General features: G+C 41.0%; 2 gene segments (V, D, J or C); both read right to left on the bottom strand.

Annotated features, from left to right (window-relative positions):
* LOC126958568 (immunoglobulin heavy constant gamma 1-like) overlaps positions 1-24,329 on the bottom strand; it is a 510,670-nt gene that overhangs the window by 380,873 nt on the left and 105,468 nt on the right.
* LOC126958607 (immunoglobulin heavy variable 3-23-like) lies at positions 14,501-15,032 on the bottom strand. The segment is given in 2 exon segments: positions 14,501-14,817; positions 14,921-15,032. Coding segments are annotated over 2 exon segments (363 nt in total).

Here is a 24,329-nt window from a genome sequence, read left to right as displayed (position 1 = left end):
AAGTGTGATGTTGCTTGTTTGGTACAACAGCGGGATGAGGATAATGAAGAGCCCTGTGATCCTGAGGAGATGGCCTAATCCAAGGACAGGTGCTGTGGACTCACATGGGTCGCCTGCTTCTGCCTGTCCCGCAGCCACTCCCAGAAGCCTTCAGGATACAGGGGTGGGGATGGGCCCCTGAGACGACCCAATGAGATCTGGGAGTGAAGAAAAACTTAATGATCTGGGATAAATTTTAAAAATTAAAGTAAAAAAACTTATTGTAAATTCACAAATTGTGGTTGTTTATATTTACAAGGTAAGAAGCAAGGTTATGATTTGTGAATACAATATGGAATAACTAAGATAATTAAGAAATAATTGAGATAATTATCATTCATCACCTCAAATTCTTATCATTTGTTGTGACAACCTCATTTGAAATGACCAATATTTAACAGTAGTTAAATGAACAAATATAAATCAATTCATGTAAACAATTAAAAATAACCAAAATCAATTGTGAAATACTCTAATAATTTATATTTAGGTCATCATTAAGTTTGATCCTTTATGACATATTTTTAGAATCATTTTATTGTAATGTTTAATATGAATGTCTACACACATGTGCGTATTGTATTTATACATTTTCTTTATTTGTTTTGTTTTTTGTTTGCTCTGTTGCCCAGGCTGGAGTGCAGTGGCACCATCTCAGCTCACTGCAATCTTTGCCTTCCAGGTTCAAGCGATTCTCCTGCTTCAGCCTACCGAGTACCTGGGATTACAGACGCGCACCACTGTGCCCGACTAATTTTTGTATTTTTAGTAGAGACGGAGTTTCACTATGTTGCCCATGCTGGTCTCGAACTCCTGGCCTCAAGTGATCTGCCCACCCAGGCCTTCCAAGGTGCTGGGATTACAGGTGTGAGCCATCGCACCCGGCCTGTACATCTTTCTATGGGTTTAAATTCATGTCCCTATAGCTATGTAGCTGCTGATGTCAACAAATGTTAATAAAACTCTGGAAAATCAGTGCAAATAATTAAGAATGTTTATTTCTTGAAAGTGTATACATATATGTAATTTTTAAATTACTAAAGTTTAAATAATAACTATAATAAATTCATAATAAACACAAGTAATAAAATATCACAGCCTAGAATGCTCCAGAGTCCGGCAAACACAAATCTGACTTCTCCAGCTAATGAGAAAGGAAACCTCCCCCTGCACCTGCTCCTGGGACCTGTCCCTTCCTCAGTGGGTCCCGAGCGCCCCCTGGTGGCCCCGCGCGCCCCTGCAGGGAGGTTTGTGTCTGGGCTCACACTGACCTCCCCTCACTGTGTCTGTGGTGCAGTAATACACGGCCGTGTCCTCGGTGTTCAGGCTGTTCATTTGCAGATAGGTGACGTTTTTGGAATCATCTCTTGAGATAGTGAATCTGCCTTTCACAGACGCGGCGTATTCTATTGTCCCACCTTTAGCTTTATTTCTAATGAAACCTACCCACTCCAGCCCCTTCCCTGGAGCCTGGCGGAACCACTCCATGTAGTGGTCACTGAAGGTGAATCCAGAGGCTGCACAGGAGACTCTCAGGGACCCGCCAGGCTGGACCAAGCCTCCCCCAGACTCCACCAGCTGCATCTCACACTGGACACCTGCAAACACAGAGACAGAGAAACAGTGGATATGAGTGTCACGCATAACCACTGTTTCTCTCACTCATGTCCCCTTACACTCAGTGTCTTTACTTCTCCATGAATTAACCTTTTAAAATAGCAACAAGGAAAACCCAGCTCGGCCCAAACTCCATGGTTGGTGGTCTGTGTTCAGTGCTGGTCACCACGTGGAAACTCCTGGGAATCCCAGGCAGGGGCTCTTCTCCCAGAGCTGTAGGGCTGGGCTGGTTTTCATCAGAAGAGGGAGAACCGTATTTGCATGTCTCCTACTATATAGCAAGCTCTGGGGTGGGACGCCTGAGGAGAGCACGGGGCCCAGATAAGTTGACTGTGCCTTGCAGGAGTTTGCTGACAAGGATGATATTTGGAAAATATGCTGTATCATTATAAAACTATGCTGTGATAAACACTTTGAACGGATCATCCTTTTTTAGTTTTACATATTTGTGTAAATTATGTTTTGTTGGAGCGAATAGTTTCTCCAACTACAGATGCTCAGGATGTGTCTAAGAGCTCATGTCTGGGATGAGTAAGCCCTGATATCTGGAACTGTGCTCCTCATCACTGGGCACAACTACTCCCTGAACCAACTCCAGGACAGAGCTGGAGGTGCCTAGTGTGGTTTGTGGATCCTACTTTCTGTAGTGAGAACAAGTGTGATTTTGCTGCATTCTAGCGTTCACCCAAAAATATGGTGAGAACTAGGGTTCAGGTAGATAAATTCTTAAATATTTCCGAAATGTAACATACTTTTTTCTATCTTTCTATCACTTCTTCTATGCCTAAGTTTCCATTTGTTGCTTGCAGTAAATTGTGTAAGTTTTAGTTTACAGATAAACTTCCACATATTTAAAGTGTACAGTTGATAAACATGACGTAACCGGCATCGTAATCAAGGTGGACAAGAAAATTCTCAACATTTCCTTTTATTCTTCTGTATTCTTCCTCCTTTTCCCTTTCTTTCTTCTATAATTTCCCTGGTCACTACTAATCTTTATATTGTTGCAGATTCATTTGAATTTATCAGAATTTATAAAAATGAAATAACATAGTATATATTCTTATTTGTTTGGCTTATTTTAGCTAGCATAAATAATTTGATATTTTACCTTATAGTTGTGTATATCAGACATTTACTTATTGTAAATGTTGGGTAGTATTCTAGCAAACAAATTTTACCATAATTTTTTTACTAAGCAACTGAACAATATTTCAATGTTTTATTATTCTGGGTCTTAAAAAAATCTGCTATTATGCTTGGATATGTACATAGAAAATGAATATATTTTTCTTATTTTTGAAACTGCATCAACAATAACAGATAAAAATGGAAGATGGAATTTTGGAAATTTTCTTTAATACTTCTGATAATTATAGTTTCAAAACAAACAATAAATCTGAAGTTTAGGAAGAAGCAAGTTGTTTTAGAGAGTAACAAAGCCAGGGTTTGAAATTACCTAAGGCAGAATCTAGAATATGAAATACAGGTTATTGCAAGAAAAAATACAAATCTATATTATATTGCTTGAAATTGACTGTGCTAAGTGTTTTGTAGTGTGAAATTTTAAGGGACCATATACTGGAAAACTAACCTATTCTCTTGAAACCCTTTCCCCAAGAAAGGGGACAGTCACAAAAATCTTCCTTTCTTCTGTCTGGGAGTAAATAAGAACCCACACTTCTAAAATGTATTCAGACCCAATTCCCTTATTTCCACTACAGAATGAAGAATTGACTCTGCAAAGGCAAGCCACAGAAACCAGAATCGTAGGGGCACTGTTTCAATCCCTCAGGAACTGAGATGGGAACAGAGGTCCCCACCAAAGATCTATTGAGAAGCAGCTCCCCTGTCTTTCTTATGGAATCAGAGCCTTAATCTGCAGGGCAGGGCAGCATATCTGGAGGGTGATGACACCAATGGAGAACACTGGAGCTGGGTGGGGAACAACTGTGGAAAACAGGACTCTACCCCAGGGGAAGAGGCAAGAACACACAGACCAGCATCTCTTCTGGAGGAGGGTCAGGAACACTCGGAAGGTCATGCCCAGACTCCGGGCCACAATGCCTTCCTAGGAATATGGATCAAGGAGTACAGACCTAGGAGTATATACTCTTTTCTCTAATGCGATTCACCGATTTAGATATTATCAGTTAAATAAAACACTTGAATGCACCTGAGGGAGCTGAAGGAGATTCTCTCAAGGACGGAACAAGGTGAAGAGACAAAGTCAAATGGAAAAGACAAAGAAGGTATAATTGGAGGATCTGTAGTTTCTGGTGAACATAGAAGAGCAGACTTCAATTAGTTTTTGAAATCTTTATATCAGTCTTTAGTAATTTATATGATAAAGTGATCAGTCTCATTAAAGGATATTTATTATCTTCATCAGGGAAGAGTGTCCATGGGGCCATGTGGTGCAGTTCTAGTCATGGAGGCAGGGCAGATGGTCTGTTGAAGTGCTCCTTGTCCTTCAGATGAGAATTGCAAAAATGTGTCTTCCTCACTTCCAGACAATATTTAATATGTATGTGTGACCCTTGGGAATGTTGTCACCATGTCACTGCATGATGGGGGTCACCTGGGGTTGTGAAGCTGACTTTCTGGATGCATCAGTGTGGAAAATTGAGAAAAGAAACTTCCTGGGCACATGAGCTGTCAGATTATTCAATCCTGCAGCCACCTACATCCAGGTTTCTTGTTTCATCAGGTTGTGATTTTCCTCATTGTTTGGTCAGCCTAGGTTGTCTTCTTCACTCTCTGCTAAAAGAGTTACACATAATAATCTAGAGGCATGAAGATTAACAAGTAACTAATTTGAAAATTAGAACAAGTCCCAAATGAAGTCAGTTACTGCATGGTTAATAATGTGATAGAGAGGGGACGTGGCTGGATACTAAGAGTGTGTTCACATCTATTTTATTAGATTACCAAAATATTTTGTTTATCTCTTAGGTACTGTTCCCCTTGAGAGTCTTGATTTAACATTGTTTCTTGATGAATAACGCTTAAATAATAAACGTGGTGGCTATTAACTAATAATTTATATCACTAGTACAAATTTTCATTTAGGATAAATTCCTCTACCTGATGTAAAATCAGCCCATACGGCAGAAATTATTGCACTTATTGGGGCTTGTCAATTAACCAAAGACCAGGATTTAATACAGATGTTCTACAATAGTCAGAATCTTAAACTGTGCTGCAGGCAGAGAAGTTTTCAAATCCTCTGGAAGCTCCATCAAAATGCACAACAAGAAAAGACACTTTAAATGAATTCCTACATTCTAGAGACCTGACATATAAATTTGAAACCAAATGCAAGGAAAGAGAAAAACAACAATGTAGTACGGAAACTAGAATAATGATCTGATGCATGATTACACCAAACATTCAGTCTTAACCTGGTGTATGATATTATCTAAACAAAAAGGCGTTGCCATTGTTCATATCATACAGAATCAATCCCACTCACAATATTCTGGATATGTTGTTAAAAAGACATCTTTAAATTAAAAAATTATAAAAATTTTAATAAAATATCAAAACTCTCTTGGCCAAGGGTTATCCCACTAGCACTATGGCATTACGGTCCACTTCTAAGGTCACATCAGTTACTATCCTAAGGCTTGGTAGCTGGAAGGTCCATACATTTAAAGATTTTGTTATATTGCATGCATATGTTGCAAAATATTTAAAGTGATTACTGTGTTATATTCAAGAGAATCACTAAGAGTCTAAGGTTGCCTTTTTACTACATCTTTTTAATAGTATTTTGTGATCTTCAGCCATGAAATTATGTCTATTGGAAGAAACATCAGGACAAAATTGTGCTGTTTAACTACTGATAAGATATCTTATCAGTAATTTTTTTTTTTTTTTTGAGGCAGAGTCTCGCAGCTCTCACCCAGGCTGGAGTACAGTGGCCCCATCTCAGCTCACTGCAAACCTCCACCTCCCTGGTTCAAGTGATTCTCCTGCTTCAGCCTCCCAAGTAACTGGGACTACAGGCATGGGCCACCACGCCCAGCTAATGTTTGTATTTTTAGTAGAGATAGGGTTTTGCCATATTGGCCAGGCTGGTCTCGAACTTCTGACCTCAAGTGATCTGCTTACCTCAGCCTCCCAAAGTGCTAGGATTACAGGAATGAGCCGCCTTGCCAGGCCTTTATCAGATGCTTTTAACAAAAACACTGAAAAAACAAAACAAAACAAAACAAAACCCAGGGAGTTAATTATTGGGTTAATATTTCACAACTACAAATCAATTCAGAACAGATGTGGTGGCTCATGCCTATAATTTCATCACTTCAAGAAGTAAAACAAGGAGAAGCACATGAGACCAGGAGTTCAAGATCAGCCAGGGAAACTTTGGGAGAGTCCATTTCTGTGATAATAAACTTTTTAAATCAGCTGGGTATGGTGGTGCACCTCTCTAGTCCTGGATACTCAGGAGGCTGAGGCAGGAGAATTGTGTGAGCGAGAATTTTGTGATTACAGTGAGCTATGATTGTGTCACTGCACTCCAACCTTTGTGACAAAGCGAGACCCTGTCTCTAAACATAAACGAAAACAAAACTCAGTTAAGAATTTCACACAATCGTAAGATTACTCCAATACAAGATATTGAATTGAGCATCCTCAGAGATCCTCTGGTGCTTCTGATGTTTCCGAGCAGGCAGCTTACCTCAGACATCCAGAAGAGGCTGATGCTCTTAGATAGTAAAAAGTCTGCACACACGACATTGAAACAGGACCTCTGTCTAACTCCCACCATCCTCTTTCATGTTCTTCTCTTTTTCTCCTTCTTTTCATTGTTTTCGCATGCTTATGAACAGTCTTCTCATTATTTGTAGACCTGCTGGTTGCCCACCCATATTGGACATTGATCTCTTTTTTATTCACTATTTTTATAGTTGCTACACAGAATTAATCATCAGATTATTTTTTTGATGCCTGACTGCTGATAACTTAAGGCTCATTCCTCAATTATCTTCTTTTTCTTAAACCAAACAATGTGAATCTAGTTAGAAATCACTCATTTGATGCTGTTTGGAGGTTCAAATCCCACAAACCCCTTCGTATGAATGAGAAACTTAACTCTTCCTGGACTACCAAACCACTAAAAAACACTAAATCCACTGAATCCGTCTCTTTTTTTTTTTTTTTTTTTTGCCATATTAAGCCAATTTAGACATTCATGAGAGACCCTCACTACCCTTGGCAGGTTAATTACCTCTTGAGGTAATTACCTCTTGAGGTAATTAACCTTTTCATAGTCACATGGGGGAGTGTGCAGCACCCACAGATGTGACATTCACATTGCATTTTAGTTGAGATCTCTTGGCCTTTATATAGCATCATATACAACTAATTCTGTGAGCTTTGTGTCACAGCTCCTATCGGCAGGACACACCTAATTCCTGAACCACCTCCAGGTCAGAGCTGGACATGCCTGGTGTGATTTCATAAATCTCCGTCATGTAACAAAATAACAAAATTATTGTGCTGTATGCTAGTGTTTCCCTAAAAATATAAGGAGTGTCAGAGTTCATTCATGTGTATATTCAGAAGGGTCTGATTTTTCATATGTTATATATAAAGAGAATATATAATACATAATTATGTACAATATATTATATATGATGTATAATACATAGCTATATCACATATATTTTATACATGTTATATATAATTAACTAAACCTTTAATTCTGTGTTGAGAAATTTAAAAATTTTTCAGGTTGATGAGTGAAGTCACCATGCCATTCTTCTGTGATTTTCCTTTTTTATTTCTCATATATTTTATCTGTCTTTGTCTAACTCATTTTCTACCAAATTATACGTTTGAATTTTTAATATTTTAATGAGGTGAAATGAGCAAATAATAATTATTCCATAATGTGTGCAATTTGACAAATAATGACATAAGTATTACCTTTATTAACATAGAAAAAGTCAATTGCTCTCAAAATTTTCTCTTGTTTTTCCGTAATTCTTGTTTTTTACACCTTCCCTTTTTCACACCAGGTTTATAGTCAACAACTGATCTTTATGAAACTGTAGTTCACATTTTATAGAATTTATAAAAGTGGGATCATATGTGTACTTTTGTTTAGCTTACTTTTTTCATCATAACTACATGTGAATTTACCCACACTGCTGAGCATATCCAACAGTACGTGACTGGAATAGAGGGTGTTGTTCCAATGAATGAATTTACCACAGTTTGTTTACTGATTACGCTGCTGATCAGTATTTGGATTGCTTCCAGTATTTGAGTATTATAAAGAAAGCTGCGGCCGGGCGCGGTGGCTCACACCTGTAATTACAGCACTTTGGGAGGCCAAGGCGGGCAGATCACGAGGTCAGGAGATCAAGACCATCCTGGCTAACATGGTGAAACCCCGTCTCCACTAAAAATACAAAACGTTAGCTGGGCCTGGTGGCAGCGCCTGTAGTCCCAGCTACTCGGGAGGCTGAGGCAGGAGAATGGCGTGAACCCGGGAGGCGGGCGGAGCTTGCAGTGAGCCAAGATTGTGCCACTGCACTCCAGCCCGGGAGACAGAGCAAGACTCTGTCCCAAAAAACAAAAACAAAAACAAACAAACAAGAAACAAAAGAAAGCTGCTACTCAGCTACTCAGCTTAGAGAAGTATACAGCTTAGAAACATGTTCTTATTCTTTCAACATGAACAACAGCTAAACAAGAAAAGCTGCACTTTAAACCTGATGTCTTCAGTACATCAGGTCATTGAAGTTATAGAACTCTGTGTATGTCAGTTTGTGTGTGAGAGAGAAGCAGAGAGAAAAGGAGACAGAAAAGAACAGAGATCCTACATAACTGACCATAATTTATGAGGTGCTCAAGTAAAAACAGGAACTTAGTTTTAATGTAAAAAGTCTGCATAAGAAGGAAAGGACAACTTCATGCACCTACATAAGGTTTTATATTTTTAGAAATATCATTTTGTGATAAGACAAACAATCACATACATTAGGATAAACATAGTGGCGGGTGTTCAGTGGTGAAATACGACGGTGATGCAAAACCCCATCTGCAGCACCTTTTCCCTCCTATTGCACCTGCCTTGATGTGTTCTGAGCGCCCCCTGGTGTCCTGAGTTCCCCTTGGTGATCTGAGCATCCCCTGATGTTCCTGAGCTGCCCTGCAGGGAGCTTTGTGTCTGGACTCACAATGACTTTCCCGCACTTTGTCTTTTGTCTAAAAATCCATGGTTGTGTACTTCTTGCTCAGGCAGCTTAACTGTAAAAGAAACCTGTTTTTTTGGACATGGGTCTGGAGATGGTGACTGGACTCCGAAGAGTGGGTTGGAATTTGTGCTCCCTCACGACCTGTCCACCTGATCCACTCCAGCCCCTTCCCCGGGGACTGGCGGATCCAGCTGCAGCAGGAAGCACTGGTTGTGATGGAGAATTCAGAGACAGCACAGGTGAGGGAGTGGCTCTCTGTGAGGTCTTCACCAGGCCAACAGTGCACTGAGAAACATTGTTGGCATGAATGGATTCTAAACAACATGTTGAAATTCACAGAAATACGCATTTTGATGAGAATAAAGAGCTCCCTTTGCCCAATTTATGGGTATCCTAAAGCAAATCGTAGATTCTGAGGTTAGAATCAGATAAATATATGGTCACATTCCCCCCCAAACTTTCAACCAAATAAAAAAGAGAAACTGCTGTCAGGAGAATGGGCATTGGATTATTACCTCTATCTATGATAATGGTGATTTTCAGAACAAGGGTGACCCATGATAACCTAAAGGTGTCCTAATTCTGAATCCACAATTAGACCTGAGCGGCAATCACTGGCAGGGGAGGTCACCCCACAAGGAGAAACATCTGACTCTGAACATTTGCATCTCTGAGGGCCCTGAGTTGTACAGGAACAGCTCCTACTTCAGATTCAAAGTAAGGACAGACTGTCCTTTATCTTCAGGAGGTGAATATTAGTGTGTGGAAAAAAAAGAATTTTCCTACTTAAGATTTTGGTGCCTGGACAGAAACCAAAGAATATAAGAAATAAATGGCTTCAGCATAGGTAGAAGAATTCCTTATAAGAAAGGCAATACTGTGCCTGGATCCTAGATAGAATTCAGAAACAATAAACCTGGGATAAAGTAGAAAATTACAATTGTTTGCAGGCTGCATTCTTGCTTTCCTATGTTATCTAAGAGAATCAAGTAAAATCATGGTTTTTATACGAAAATGCATCAACAGTGTGTTGGCCCAGAGAATGCACCACCCATCTCTTCAACATCGAGGAGTCCCATGGACCAGGCAGGTACTCAGCTGCCACTCTGTGACAGTCATCAACCGGTTTGTGCCAAAGACAACCATCTTGGAAGCTCCTACCAGATAATGACTGTGCACAGCGAAGATACTGAGGTGTGGTTGCTGCTGGGCACATGGGGGACTCCTGGCGGGCGACTGTGCTCAGGGAGGAATCAATGGCACTGATGGGCTTAGCTTGGAACACTGGGTAGTTAGGAAGCTCCATCAGCTTCCCACCCTTCTGCATCACTAGTTGTACGATTGGCATCATGGGCTGACAGTGTCTACAGCCTCACCTGGTCTCCTCTGCATTTTCCTACCTTCATCAATTAAAACTGCCTTTGTGATATGTGAGAGTATTTCCTCCTATAATAGCAAACTTTTCTAACTCAGAAACTTCATGGTAGGAGCAGAACCACAAATAAACAGAGGATTCCAGGAGAACTGTTAGAGTCGGAGAAATCCACAGGCCCTCCCCGAAAAAGCAGACCTTAACCTTGATCTTCACCTGAGCCTGGAACTGCCCCTGTGTTATTTGGGTGCTGAGTGCCCCCTGCAGCCCAGCCTCCTTCTTTCTCCCTGCAGGAAATTGTGTGTCTGGGCTCACACTGATGTCCCATCACTTGGCATCTTTCACACAACAATACAGGGCCAAGTCCGGCTCTCAGACTATTCATTTGCAGATACAGCGAGTTGTTGGCGTTGTCTCTGGAGACGGTGAATCTGCCCTTCCCAGAGTCTGCTTAGTATGTCTTTCTTCCATTGTACTTTACATCTATTACTCACTGCAGCCCCTTCCCTGCAGCCTGGCCTATTCAGCTGATCCAGCAACTACTGAAGGTGGATCCAGAGGCTGCACAGGAGAGTCTCAGGGACCCCCATGGGCTATACCAAATCTCCACCAGCAGCAACTCACACTGGACACCTGCAAACAAAGAGACACTGTGATCAGAAGCTGCCACGTATTCCACCCTTTCTGTCACTCCTATCTACTCACACTCAATATCTCCAGTTCTCCATCTATCACCTTTAAAAACAACAACAAGGAAAACCCAGCTCTGTCAAAATCCCATTGTGAGTCACTTGTGTTCACTCCTGATCACCAAGTGGAAGCACCTGGGAACAAGGCTGGGGCTCTTCTTTCCGAGCTACAGAACATGGGCTGGGCCGGTTTTCATCAGAAAAGGGAAGGCCCTCTTTGCTGGTCTCCTCCTCTATAGCAGGATCTGGGGATGGACGCCTGAGGGGAGAGGAGGGCCCAGAGCAGATGGGAGACTCCTGGAGGAGTTTAGAGGCAATGGCAGCGTTTGGGAAAGTTTAAATTCTTATTATGCGACTGTGCCATTAAAATTACTAAGCAATTATTATTTTTTTTACATATTTGTATTATACAAATAGAAATATAACTGCATTAAGCAAACTTTAAGAGTTATAAAGAAATAAATAAGAAACAATAAGAAAATAGAAGACTTCAATGTCTTACTTTCAATAATGCATAGAACATCCAGAAAAAAAATTGTTAAGAAAACAGTGGACTTGAACAACACTATTAACCAAAGTAACCTAACAGACATCTACAGATAATTTCAACCAACAGCAGCATAATATGCACGCTTCCCAAGCACAGACTAAATATTCTCCATGATAGGTTATATGTTAAAGGAAAAAAATAAGTCTCAACATTTACGTAAGTAATGCTAAAGTTCTCTAACTTTCTCAAAAATTGGTGTGGCACCCACCTTTCAAACGCTTTCTATAAGGCTACAATTACCAAATTACCACTAATAGACAAGGGCAAGAGCAGAAAAATAAACTACAGACCAATATTCCTAATATACAAAAATAAACCACCTGCCCAATAATTATCAACTATATTCCACAAGACTAAAGGAATTGTGCACTATTACCAACTCAAATTTACTTTTGAGATGCAGCAATAATTCAATGTCCTCGAATCAATGTATGTGGTATACCAAATAAAGAGAATAAAAGAAAAAATTTCATTAACTTCTCACCAAACACAGAAAATTACATTTTAAAATGCAAAGTTTCATGATAAAAACTCTAAACACAGTAGTAATACAAGATAATAGCCTGTAAATAATAAAAGTCATTATGAGAAGCCATAGCTATTATCCTACTTAATGGTGAAAGATTAAAATATTTTGTCCCAATATCTGTAACAAGGCAAGAACAAACTTGGAGTCATCTTACTTTTAAATTTCAAAATTAATTTAAAAATTGAGTAATAAAAACTGGATGTTATTGGCATAAATTCATGTAGAAAGCTCAGAAATAAACTGATATATTGATGGCAAACAAATTTTCAGTGTGAAATAAATACGTAAGAAAATACAATGGCTAAATAGGACTATATCCAAGAATATATAATGGCTAAATCATAGTCTCTCCCAAAGAGGGGGTCAGAAAAACTGGATTTACACATGCAAAGAATTAAGAATTTTACGTCAGATTTAATTTTAAAAACACTCTAAATGGGTTAAAGTGTTAAATGTATGGACTGCAATTGTAAAATTTTCTTTCCCTCAAAAAAATTAGAAATGGTTTTCTAGATTTTACATTAAAAGCATGGACAACAAAAGCAGAGTTGAACAAGTGGGACAACATCAAAATAGAAAGATCCCGCAACACAAGGAAAAATTTCCAACCTACAGAATGGGAGAATATAGTTGCAAGCCATGCATCTGAAAAAGTGAGAATAGCCAAAATATACATGTAGATTGTAAAACTCAGCAAAATTATAATAGCCTAATTGTAAAATGCTCAGTTTTACAACTTAAAAAATTTTAAGACCATAGATCTCATGTTGAAGGTCCTTCTCCATGGGCAAGTGTACGTTTTATGGTGCAATTGGCTAAGTTACATTTTGCAGTTATTCGATCCAATACTAACCTAGGGGGTGTTGTAAATATACTTTATACATGTTATTAAAATGTCATTGGTTGCCTCTAGGTTAGGTAAATTGTCACTGATAACCTGGGTGTGCCTGATTCCATCAGAGCAGAACCGGAGTAGGTGAAACTCCATGGTGATTCACACTTCAGCTCTCTCTGACACTTCGAGCTTTCTCCTACTGATGACTTATCTCATGGACATTGTACATCCCTAGCCACCCCCCAAAATTGTCATCCTCTACATCTCACAGAAAGGTGGCCTGTCCATCTGTAGCTTGTCAAACCTGAAAAACAAACAGAAATAAACTCTAAAATAAAATAATATTTATTTGAGGATGGCCGTCACAATGGGAATATGCATGTTTGCATTCAGGTAGGTAAAGGAAGACGAGGGTTTTGAAAGAAAAATGAGAAGGGTTAGATGAGCAGTTTTGAAACAATTATTCTAGGCTAGAAGAATGAACAACAAGGGTGACATCAGTGTAAGGTTGAACAGGCAGATGCTGGGCGGATGCACTTGGAGAAGTAACTGGTTTATGGTTGCAGTGGCCTTTGTGCAAGTGGCCTTTGTGCAAGGTTGTGGTTTTTCAGTCTATTTACGATAGTTCTTGTTATCAGGGATGAGTGTGAGAACCCCCCCTCATGGCCTTCTCCAGCTTCATTCATCAGGGTTTTAACACTAGTGGCTCCGTTTTTATTCTGGCAACTTTGACACCCACTTTATACCACTGCTGCTGAAGAAGGTGACCCCATGGCAGTTTGCACAGCACAGGATCAATTCCGCATCCACATCTCATGTTGACCAAGCAAGCTTATCGCCTGCAGTTCCCACTGGCCATTTGCATTCCCAGATGAGTCTACACACAACACAGTGTGGGGTCCTGAGCAATGGGAGTGAAGACAGTCTCATCAGTCTCCCCCACATAGCTGCAGGAGCCACAGCCTGAGACCCACCTGAGCTCCAAGAAAAGAGCTTGAGCCCTGGAATTTAGACCACAGAAACCACATTTTATTTTTTCAGGGAGCAGGAAAAGCCAATGAAAGAGGAAGAACAACAACTAAAACTAAAAAAAAAAAAAAAAAAAAAACCATAGATGGCAGGCAAACGCAACACTAGATCCGTGCTGATTCTGATTTACATACTTCAGTGTCAGGAGAAGGATCAGACATGAAACCTGTGAGGTTCTACATGATGCAGACCCCTGGCCCAGCCTCTCTCTTTGTTGTAATCAGAATCCTAAAGACTATTCTCATGAGGGAATCTTTCTGAAGTTCCTGTCCTGAGTCTGACTGGAGAAGGCTCACCAGGAAGCCCTGCAAGGCAACCATGGTTGAGAAGTTTTCATCTCTGTAAGCATCAGTCTGCATTTTGTGCATATGAGAATAGGTTCTCATAGTAAAATAATCATTTTAAAAATATGTAGAGATGACATTGGTAAGCACAGAATTTCGAACTTAGAGACGTTCACCAGAGAAACTGCAAAAAGAAAGTCCCACATCCTGACAGAAAATCAGCCTCCGTCTGCACCTGCCTCTGGGGTTGACTCTGATCAGTGGGTCCCGAGCGCCCCCTGCCGCTGATTTCCCCAGCGTTCCTGCAGGGAGGTTTGTGTCTGGGCTCACACTGACTTCTCCTCATTGTGTGTCTCTCGCACAGTAATAGACAGCCGTGTCCTCAGCTCTCAGGCTGTCCATTTGAAGATACAGTGTGTTCTTGGCATTCTCTTTGGAGATGGTGAATCTGCCCTTCACGGAGTCTGTGTACCATGTGCTACCCCCACCAGTATTAATAGCTGAGACCCACTCCAGCCCCTTCCCTGGAGCCTGGCGGACCCAGTACATGTAGTAGCTACTGAAGGTGAATCCAGAGCCTGTACAAGAGAGTCTCAGGGAGCCCCCAGGCTGGACCAAGCCTCCCCCAGACTCCACCAGCTGCACCTCACACTGGACACCTGCAAACACAGAAACACCAAGGTCAGAAACTGCCACCCATATCCACTGTTTCTCTCACTCATGTCCCCTCACACTCAATATCTCTAGTTCTCCATGAGTCACCTTTTAAAACAGCAACAAGGAAAACCCAGCTCAGCCTAAATTCCATGGTGAGTCTTCTGTCTTCAGTGCTGATCACCGAATGAAAATCCCTGGGAATCCCAAGACTGGGGTTCCTTTCCCAGAGCAGCAGGGTCAGGGCTGGGCTGGTTTTCATCAGGAGAGGGAGGGACCTATTTGCATGTCTCCTACTATATAGCAAGCTCTGGGGTGGGACGCCTGAGGAGAGGGCAGGGCCCAGGGCGGATGAGAGTGTCCGTGGGGGTTTTGATGACAATGATTATATTTATGAAAATGCTGTCTTATTGTGAAATTGTTCTGTGATAAATATTTAACAACCGTCACGTTTTTACTTATGTTTACCTATGTGTATATATTATGTTTTGTAGGAGTCAGTGGTTTCTTCATTTACAGATGTGAAAGTGAACCCACACATGGAGGGGCTGTGTATGTGTCTAAGGGCTTATATCTGGCATGAGTGAGTCCTAGTATCCCGACCTATGCTCCTCACAGCTGGCCTCAGTTGTTCTCTTAATCAACTCCAGGAAAGAGCTAAAAGTGCCTAGTGTGGCTTGCAGAATCCACTTCCTGTCACAAGAACCTGTGTGATTTTGCTGCATTTACCTAAAAATATGGAGAAAAGGTTCAGGCAGGTAAATGTTTAGGTATACCTGACATTTAACATATTTATTTGTTCCTTCCTATCATTCCTTCTTTGTCTAAAATTTCAGTTGTTTACTTGTAATAAATTTTATAAGTTTTAATTGACAGATAATAAAATTCACATTTAACCTGTACAATAGTAAACGTTGAAAAAAAATTCCTATTTTAAAGAAGGTGACAAGTCAGCTCCCCTCAGCATTCCTCTTGGTCTTTTATATGATTTTTGTTTTCTCTCCTTCCCTTCTTCTACCATTTCTTTATAAAACTACTAATGTTTTCATATGTCTTTAAACTAGCTTTCATTTTCTAGAATTTATAAGAATAAAGCAATATAGTATATACTCTTATCTATTTGGCTTATTTTTCTCAATAGAAATATTGAGAATTAAAGCTTTTGGTGGTGTTTGTTTATTTCTTATATATAGTGTATAGCATTTCAGCAAACAAATGTAGCATAATTTGTTTTTCCATTAAGTTGCTAACTGAACTTGTATTTTTTATTACTCTGAGTCTTACTAATAAGTGTGCTACTCAGCTTGGTAATGTACATCGATGGAAAATTATATATAAATTATATAAATATATTTCTTTTTACAAAACAATAACAGATTAAACAAGAGAATGTGCTGTTTGGCAAATTTTCTTTAGTTTTTCAGATAATTAAAGTTATGTGATAGAAAACAAACCTGTAAACCAAAGACTATCCAAGACTAATCTCAATAGATTTAGGAAGTTCATTTTTCCAAGATTAAGGACATGCTAGTGACACAGCCTCAGGGAGTCCTGATGATATGTGCCCAAGGTTGTGGGGCACAGCTTGGTTTTATACAATTTAGGGAGACAGGAGACATTAATCGATATATGTAAGATGTACATTGGTTTGGTTCAGAAAGGCAGGACAACTCGAAGTGGGGAGAGAGCTTCTAGATCATAGGTAGTTATGAGACAAACGGTTGCATTCTTTTAAGTTTCTGATTAGCCTTTAACTGAATGCACAATTTACAGGAATAGTCACATAGACCATAGTCTACGTTGGCAAAACAATAGAGCAAACATAGCAATCAGATGTGCATTTGACTTACGTGAGCAGAAAAATCACTGTGTCTGTCCTTGGTCCACAAGGGTTTTCCTTGTGGTCAAATTTTGAAGGAGGTGTGTAGCTTTGTAAAACCTTAGCAGCTATCATTTTAGGGAAATAATGGAGGGGGTTTGCCCCAAACAGTTTCCAGCTTGACTTTTCCCTTTGGCTTAGTGATTTGGGGGTCCCAAAGATTTATTTTCCTTTCACAAATATGGAAATCTTGGGAGAAACAAGTTCTTGTAGAGAGAAACAAAGCTATGGTGTTAAACTGAGTCAGAGGCTGCCATATGACATATAGCCTATTACAAGATAAAGCTATAAACATGTGTTGGATTGCTTAAATTTCAGCGTGGTAAACGTGTTGCCGTGTGAAATTCTCAGCAACCACATACTGAAGGGCACTGATAAAGTGAATTATATACGGCCTGAGAAGGACTCCGTACTTCTATGTTTGAGTCTTTGTGGACAAACCATAACCTGCCTGAATAGGGAGACAACATTGAAAACCTGACGTAGGAGTATGCACCTGTAACAATAGCTGAGTCTTGGCCAATTCCAGCAGCCATACCTCAACCACTCATACACTCTCGAGTGTGCAAACTGTGTTTAAATAAGGCAAATTCCAACCTGTAACCAATCCAGCTGTTTCTGTACCTCACTTCCGATTTCTGTACATCATTTTTTTTTAAATCTATAAATCTTCTTCCACCACGTGGCTGAACTAAAGTCTTTTTGAATCTACTGTGATTCTGGGGGGCTGCCTGATTCACGAATCATCTGTTGCTCTGTTAAACTTCTTTAAATTTAATTCGGCTGAAGGTTTTCTTTGATCAGCATTCCTATTCTGTTGAATCCCTTTGCCCTAGAATGGGGACAGTCAGAAGAGTGCTCCTTTCCCAAAGTGTGTAAGAGAGAGAGGGAGAGCCCATACTTCTGAAATGCATTCAGACCCACCTCCCTCATCAGCACTACAGAACTGAGGAATTACCTACCCTGCAAGGGCCAGCCACTGAAACCATTATTCCAGAGGCACTGGTGGAGCCCCAGAGGAAATGAAATAAAAATCGAGGTTCTGACCAAAGTTTCATCGAGAGTCACCTCCATTCTGTCATGGAATCAAATCCTTAAACTGCAGGGCATGGCAGCAGATCTAGAATGAGATGATAACAGTGGAGAATATTGGAGCTGTGGGAGGGAACAACTGGGAAAAACAGGAGAAAATATACATGTTTAACTCAGTAGACTTCAAGCTATTTACATGTTAATTAGGCAGAATATTTCATAGCTAAAGACCTGATCGATCATGAGAAATAACAGAGAGATGACACATGGAGAATGCAACAGTGGGAAGCTGAGGTTCAAGTTCTGATGTTTATTTACTGATACTTGTCCCCTGGCATGTCCAGAATTTCATGAGGACAGAACTCCTCTAACAGAGAAACAAACTCCCACAGGACATGGTCCTCAAAATGATCTCACCTTCAAGCCTCAACCTTTTTTGGGTTTTGCCCTCTGCAGGTTGAACTCCTGGCATGAGTGTGTCTCTCAATATTTGTGCACATTGAATTGATAAAATTATTTTTGTTCTACATCTTCCAACTCCTAAGATATCTGAAAACTCTAAAATTTTCTCCTTTCAAGTTTGGTTCTCATTGACTCACTGGGTTAGGTAAACGCTCCAAGTATGATGGGATATGGAAAGACACATCAGTAGTTTTTGCTAAATTTTTTATATTTTATTTTATTTTTATTTTATTTTCAAAAATAAAGATGAAGCCTCACTATGTTTCACAGGCTGATCTCAAACTCCTAGGTTCGAGTAATCTTCCCACCTCAGCCTCTCAAATTGCTAGGATTATAGGTGTTAACCACTGTTCCTGAACATTAATTACTTATTTTAACTTTTTAATAGCATTTTTTTCCTGAAATGAGTGTAATTCAGGTGCTGGAAAAAATTTTCCCTTCAGACTCCTCTGCAGCAGCTCCAGGGCTGACTTCTGTGTTGAGTGGGTTCTGGGCCTGCCCTGCAGCTCTGCCCTCACCCTGCAGGGGAGGGTGCTGTTTGGGCTCACAGAGCATATTCTCCCAATGTTGCTCTCCCAGAATGAAGGGGCTGTCCCCTGTTCACAATGCTCTTTCAGCAGCATCTTATGCTTTTGAAATTATCTCTTGAAACAGTGACTTGTCATTACTATACCCAGTAAACTGCAGGGAGAGCCCAAGCACAGATTCTATGAAACCACCAGAGAGTCTCTTCCCTGGGACTGTCAGATGCAATGACACAGTCAAGGGCCACGAGGAGTCCAGAAACTTTCAGAGAATTCATAAGAGCCTCATTTCTTTTAGAATACTCTATTCAAAGGTCATGCCAAACAGTATCTTCACAGAGAGAACTACATGGCTCAAAGCCCACGAAAATTAAAACATACTTGTACACACATGCACACACACACACACACAAGCACACGCACACAGTAGTATATCTGATTCTTACAGTTATTGACTCCTAATTTGGGATATTTCCTAGTAGCAACCAAAGATTTCTGAGACAGATCACAATCAAATTAAAATAAATTTTGCCAAAGTTAGGGCATGCCTGGAATGAAAATTAAAGTAATCACACAAAAGAGTGTGTGGTTAATGCTGTTCCCCAAAGATGATTTTTAGGGCTTTCAATACAAAAAGGGGGAGAAAAGCTGGCTAGAGAGGAAAGAGGGATGGGATGAAAATTTATATGTTATGAAAAAGAAGCACACAGGGAAATAGAAAATTATGTACTTTTCCTGCACTAAGTCAGCACTTTACATAAATAAAAGGAACTAAGAGTAACTATCTGTGAAGACATTTAACTTTTTTATCTATAACTATTTTCTTAAGAATGAAAGGAAAATCGGTTTCTTGTGTAGATCATCTTTACGTCCCCCCGCCATGACGTAATGAATTGAGATCACAAGTTTTTATTTTCCTTTCATATTTTCCCCACCTTTTCCTTTTCAAAATCTTTCAGAGGAAGCATTTTACAACCAAATGAGTTTCTGGTCTCCTGTTTTGTTTTATCTTTCATGGGTAGGAGGTAGTAGTCCTAGACAAGCAGGTTCTATGTTGTTAGTATAGTTCACTGTTTCCTGTGTTTCCAATGTTGGGAAGTCTCACATCCCATTAATAAGAAAACTGTGGGAGAAAAAGAGAAGTAAAACATAGAAAATAAAGGAGGAAACAACAAACAACCCAAAGGGGAAAAATCCTGAAAACTGATATAGGCCTTGCAACTCTGGAGGCTGTACGTTAGTAGGATAAACAACAAATATCTGAGTCAGGTCTCAGTCAATTTAGGAAGCTTATTAATATGGTTTGGCTGTGTCCCCCTCCAAATCTCATCTTGAATTGTATTCCCACAATTCCTGTGTGTCACGGGAAGGACCCAGTGAGAGGTAATTGAATCATAGGGGCAAGTCTTTCCCATGCTGTTCTCATGAAAGTGAGTAAGTCTCATTGGATCTGATGGTTTTATAAAGGGGAGTTCCCCTGCACAAGCTCTCGCTTGTCTGCCACCATGTAAGATGTCCCTTGCTTTTCTGACATGATTCTGAAGCGTCCCAATCCATGTGGAACTGTGAGTCAATTAAACCCTCTTTCCTTTATAAATTACCCAGTCTTGGTTATGTTTTTATTAGGAGCAGGAGAACAGACTAATACATTTATTTTGCCAAAGTTAAGAATCCACCTATGATCTAGCCTCAGTGTTGGAAATAAAGCTCGCAGTCTTAAGGACAACGAGCACTCAGAAAAAGGATTTTTCAGCAAAGCAAATTTACTTCTGCACAGAGGGGTGCTTCTCTTTGGGCAGTCACCACAAGAGCACACAGCACAACAGAGGACGAAAACTTTTAATCCTCATACAAATCCTGCCCTTGTGCCTTTTCCCATTGGCTGGGGTCAGACTACACAATCTAATATAGGACCGATTGGCTAAACATTTGAACTTTTTGTTAGTGTGCATGTAAGGCAGAGAGGGAAGAGGGAAAGGGGTCATCTGTGGTGAGCTAAAGAGCTGGTTTTCTCCCCAGATATGGAACAGAATGTGAGCTAGTACTGATAAGCCACTCGTGCTGTGGCATGCCTGGGCATGTAGTAAAGGCAGAAAGAAAGAAAAAGAGAAGTAAAGGGAAGGGGAGGGGTACTGTGGATTAAAGAATAAAGGATTGATCAGGCTATTTGAAGAGAAACCTTATGATATTCCACATTCAGGAAGTCCTGAGACATGTGCCCAAGGTGATTGAAGTACAGCTTGCTTTTATACATTTTAGAGAGACATGAGACATCAATCAATATATGCATAATGTACATCAGTTTTTTCCTGTAAGGCGGGACAAATCAAAATGGGGGCTTGCAGGTTAGAAGTAGATAAGAGACAATAGGTTGCATTCTTTTGAGTCATTTATTAGCCTTCCACTGAATACACAATTTAGTCTGACTCAGTGAATCTTCATTTTTACATAAATGATAGTGAAGAGGAAGCAATCAGATATGTATTTGTCTCAGGTGAGGCTCAGAGGAATGACTTTGAATAGAATGGGAGGCAGGTTTGCCCAAAGCACTTTCCCATATAGCAGCCTCATTGTCTGTAATATCATCCAAGGTTCTTTGTGTCATGGTCGTAAAAATCAGGGATGCAGACACACGAAGGGTGAGGTTAGAGCAGAACTTCAATAGGTAAAAGAAAAAAAAAACTCTCTGTCACAGAGAGGACTCCCAAATAGGTTGCTGTGCCACAGTAAAATTTAAGGATTTTTATTTTTATTTTTATTTTTGAGACAGAGTCTCGCTCTGTTGCCCAGGTTGGAGTGCAGTGGTGTGATCTTGGCTCACTGCAAGCTCCGCCTCCCGGGTTCACACCATTCTCCTGCCTCAGCCTCCCGAATAGCTGGACTACAGGCACCCGCCACCACTCTCAGCTAATATTTTGTGTTTTTAGTAGAGACGGGGTCTCACCATATTAGCCAGGATGGTCTTGATCTTCTGACCTCATGATCCACCCGCCTTGGCTTCCCAAAGTGCTGGGATTACAGGCGTGAGTAATTGCACCCGGCCAGATGTAAGGATTTTTATAAATGTGCTACTGGGGAAAGTGTATCTTATCAACATAGGGTGCAAAAGCAATTAGTACCAGGTGTGCCATCTGCATAGCATGAAGTCTCTGGCAGCCCCACCTCATGCTTTTGTTATGCAGGGGAGCACTACTCCATGCTGCTTATCTCCTTCCACCATGCATGTGCTAAAAGGGCAGGAGGGGTTTCTGTGCCTGGTCCCAGGTACCTCTTGTAGTTGCAGGCATCCCAAACCCTGTGCAAGGTTCCGGCTTTCCTATCTTAGCATGCCCCCAGAAAAGGAAAGGCCCGTGCTCACAAGGCTCACTATTTTTACTGGGACCCATCCTATGTGTGTGAAGTTTGGAGATTACACCCAGACACACCCTCTCTGTGGCAGAGTCACTTATCTGTGTTTTGGAGCCTGATCTTTCAGGCTGCTCTTTGCTAGAAGTGATTTTGTTGAACTGTGTGTGATTAGAAAAGAAGTAACTTTTGAGCTGATTTTTGTTAGAAGAAATGTTTTTGCCAGAGGCTTTTTTTATCCTAACTATCTAAACTTTTTTTTCTAAATCTAATGAGCTGTCTCCAGGGTTGTACATCTCCGTTTTTTCCTTCCATTCCCATGGGATAATTTCCTTGTTGCTACATGAGTCCAGCCCTCCTTTTCATGTACATGGACTATCCAACCATCACGCACCCAGGAACAGCTTCAGGAAATGTAAGCTGCCAGCTGCCCCATCAGCCTCCACCTGCACAGTGATCATTCCTTCAGCTTTCACACCCAGAAGGGCCTCTCACACCCACTCCCAGTACAGTTCTGGGACCCTGTATACTTCCCAGATGCAGGTACTTATTCCTCCCCTTTGCTGTTAATTTCGTTTCATTTATTTAAAATTCACTAGGACATCATCAATGATGGGAGGGACCAGCCTGCCCATCCTATTTTCTGTCCACTGACTGACAAGGCCACCTGTGAGGCTGATCACCCTAGTGTGCTGCACTGAGGGGCCATCTGAACATACACTGACACCAGGTGTGTGAGTTATTAGAGAAGACCCGGGGTCAGCAGGTGTCTGTGCCCCACAGGACACAGGTCTGTCCTGCAGTAGAGCCTGCATGACCTGGAATGGTACATGTGCATGACCTGTGGTCTCAGAAGATCAGCTGAGGCCAGTTTGAGGCAATTCTTGTGTAACGTGCCCTGGGCGCCCACAGAGGAAAGATGCATGACAAGGATGTAAGGGAATGATGTGGTTAGGGGAATTGATGCTCCATCTTTATTGAGGCTCTACTCTGCACCTGGACCTTATGGAAGACTAAGAAGAAGAGAACAAGAGTCCAGCCCCCAACAGCTCCTGGTTTAGGGTCAGCTTTAGTGGGATTTTAGAGAGTAGAAGACACAGGGATGATGCTGGAGTAGTTTCCTGTGGGATACTTTGGGGGAAGCAGAAGGTGGGCAGGAATCAGGACTCCATCTGTCTGGTTCTCATTATCTACATGGATTCTCAGAGTGGAAAGTGAGAGACATGACCTAGAACACAGGCCCCAGGGCTGATATCAGAAGACACCTGCTAAGTAAATGACTCAGCAGATATGTGGTGGGGTTTTCTTGGATATATTTTTCTTTTCTTTTTTTTTTTTTTTTTTTTTTTTTTGAGACGGAGTCTTGCTCTGTCGCCCAGGCGGGAGTGCAGTGGCCGGATCTCAGCTCACTGCAAGCTCCGCCTCCCGGGTTTACGCCATTCTCCTGCCTCAGCCTCCCGAGTAGCTGGGACTACAGGCGCCCGCCACCTCGCCCGGCTAGTTTTTTGTATTTTTTAGTAGAGACGGGGTTTCACCGTGTTAGCCAGGATGGTCTCAATCTCCTGACCTCGTGATCCGCCCGACTCGGCCTCCCAAAGTGCTGGGATTACAGGCTTGAGCCACCGCGCCCGGCCATATTTTTCTTTATAAAAATAATTTGAGAGATGTGTCCAGCCTTGGTGGGCTGCTTCTCCCTCCAGGAGACGGAGCTAACACAATTGTATCTGTGAATCTGCTTGGCTTTCCATCAGAAGATACCACAGACTAGGTTGTTTGAGATAAATATTAATTTTCTTACTGTTCTGGAGTCTTGACGTCCAAGATCTGGGTGCAGAAAGGGTTATTTTTTTGAAAGGCCTCTTCCAGGCTTGCAAAGGGCCACCCTCTCGTGCAGCGCGTCCTCACATGGCCTCTCCTCTGTGTGCATGTGGAGAGAGAGGTCTCTGATGTCTTCCACTTCTCATAAGGACAAGAGTCCTACTGGATTAGGGTTTTTGCCCTCTAAAAAATCACTCTCTCCAAATACAGAGCCACTGGGACTGGGGTTTCAGCATATGAATTTATGAGCAGGACACGATGCAGTCGATGACACCAATCAAGGGATGGCAAGAAGCCTTGGAATATTTTGCTTTTCAAGAATGTAAAATGGGCCTTGTGGGAATTTGTCGGAAAAAAAAAAAAAAAAAAAAGGTGCCAGTGACTGTTAAAACCTCAATGGTAAACAGATAAATTTCTCCCTCCTTTCTTGCCTGCAGTGAGGATGTGAGGAAGAAAA

This window comes from Macaca thibetana, chromosome 7, assembly GCF_024542745.1.
Source record: "Macaca thibetana thibetana isolate TM-01 chromosome 7, ASM2454274v1, whole genome shotgun sequence".
Classification (NCBI taxonomy): Eukaryota; Metazoa; Chordata; class Mammalia; order Primates; family Cercopithecidae; genus Macaca; species Macaca thibetana.
The sequence above is the reverse complement of the archived record's forward strand: the minus strand, read 5'-3'. Positions and strand labels throughout refer to the sequence as shown.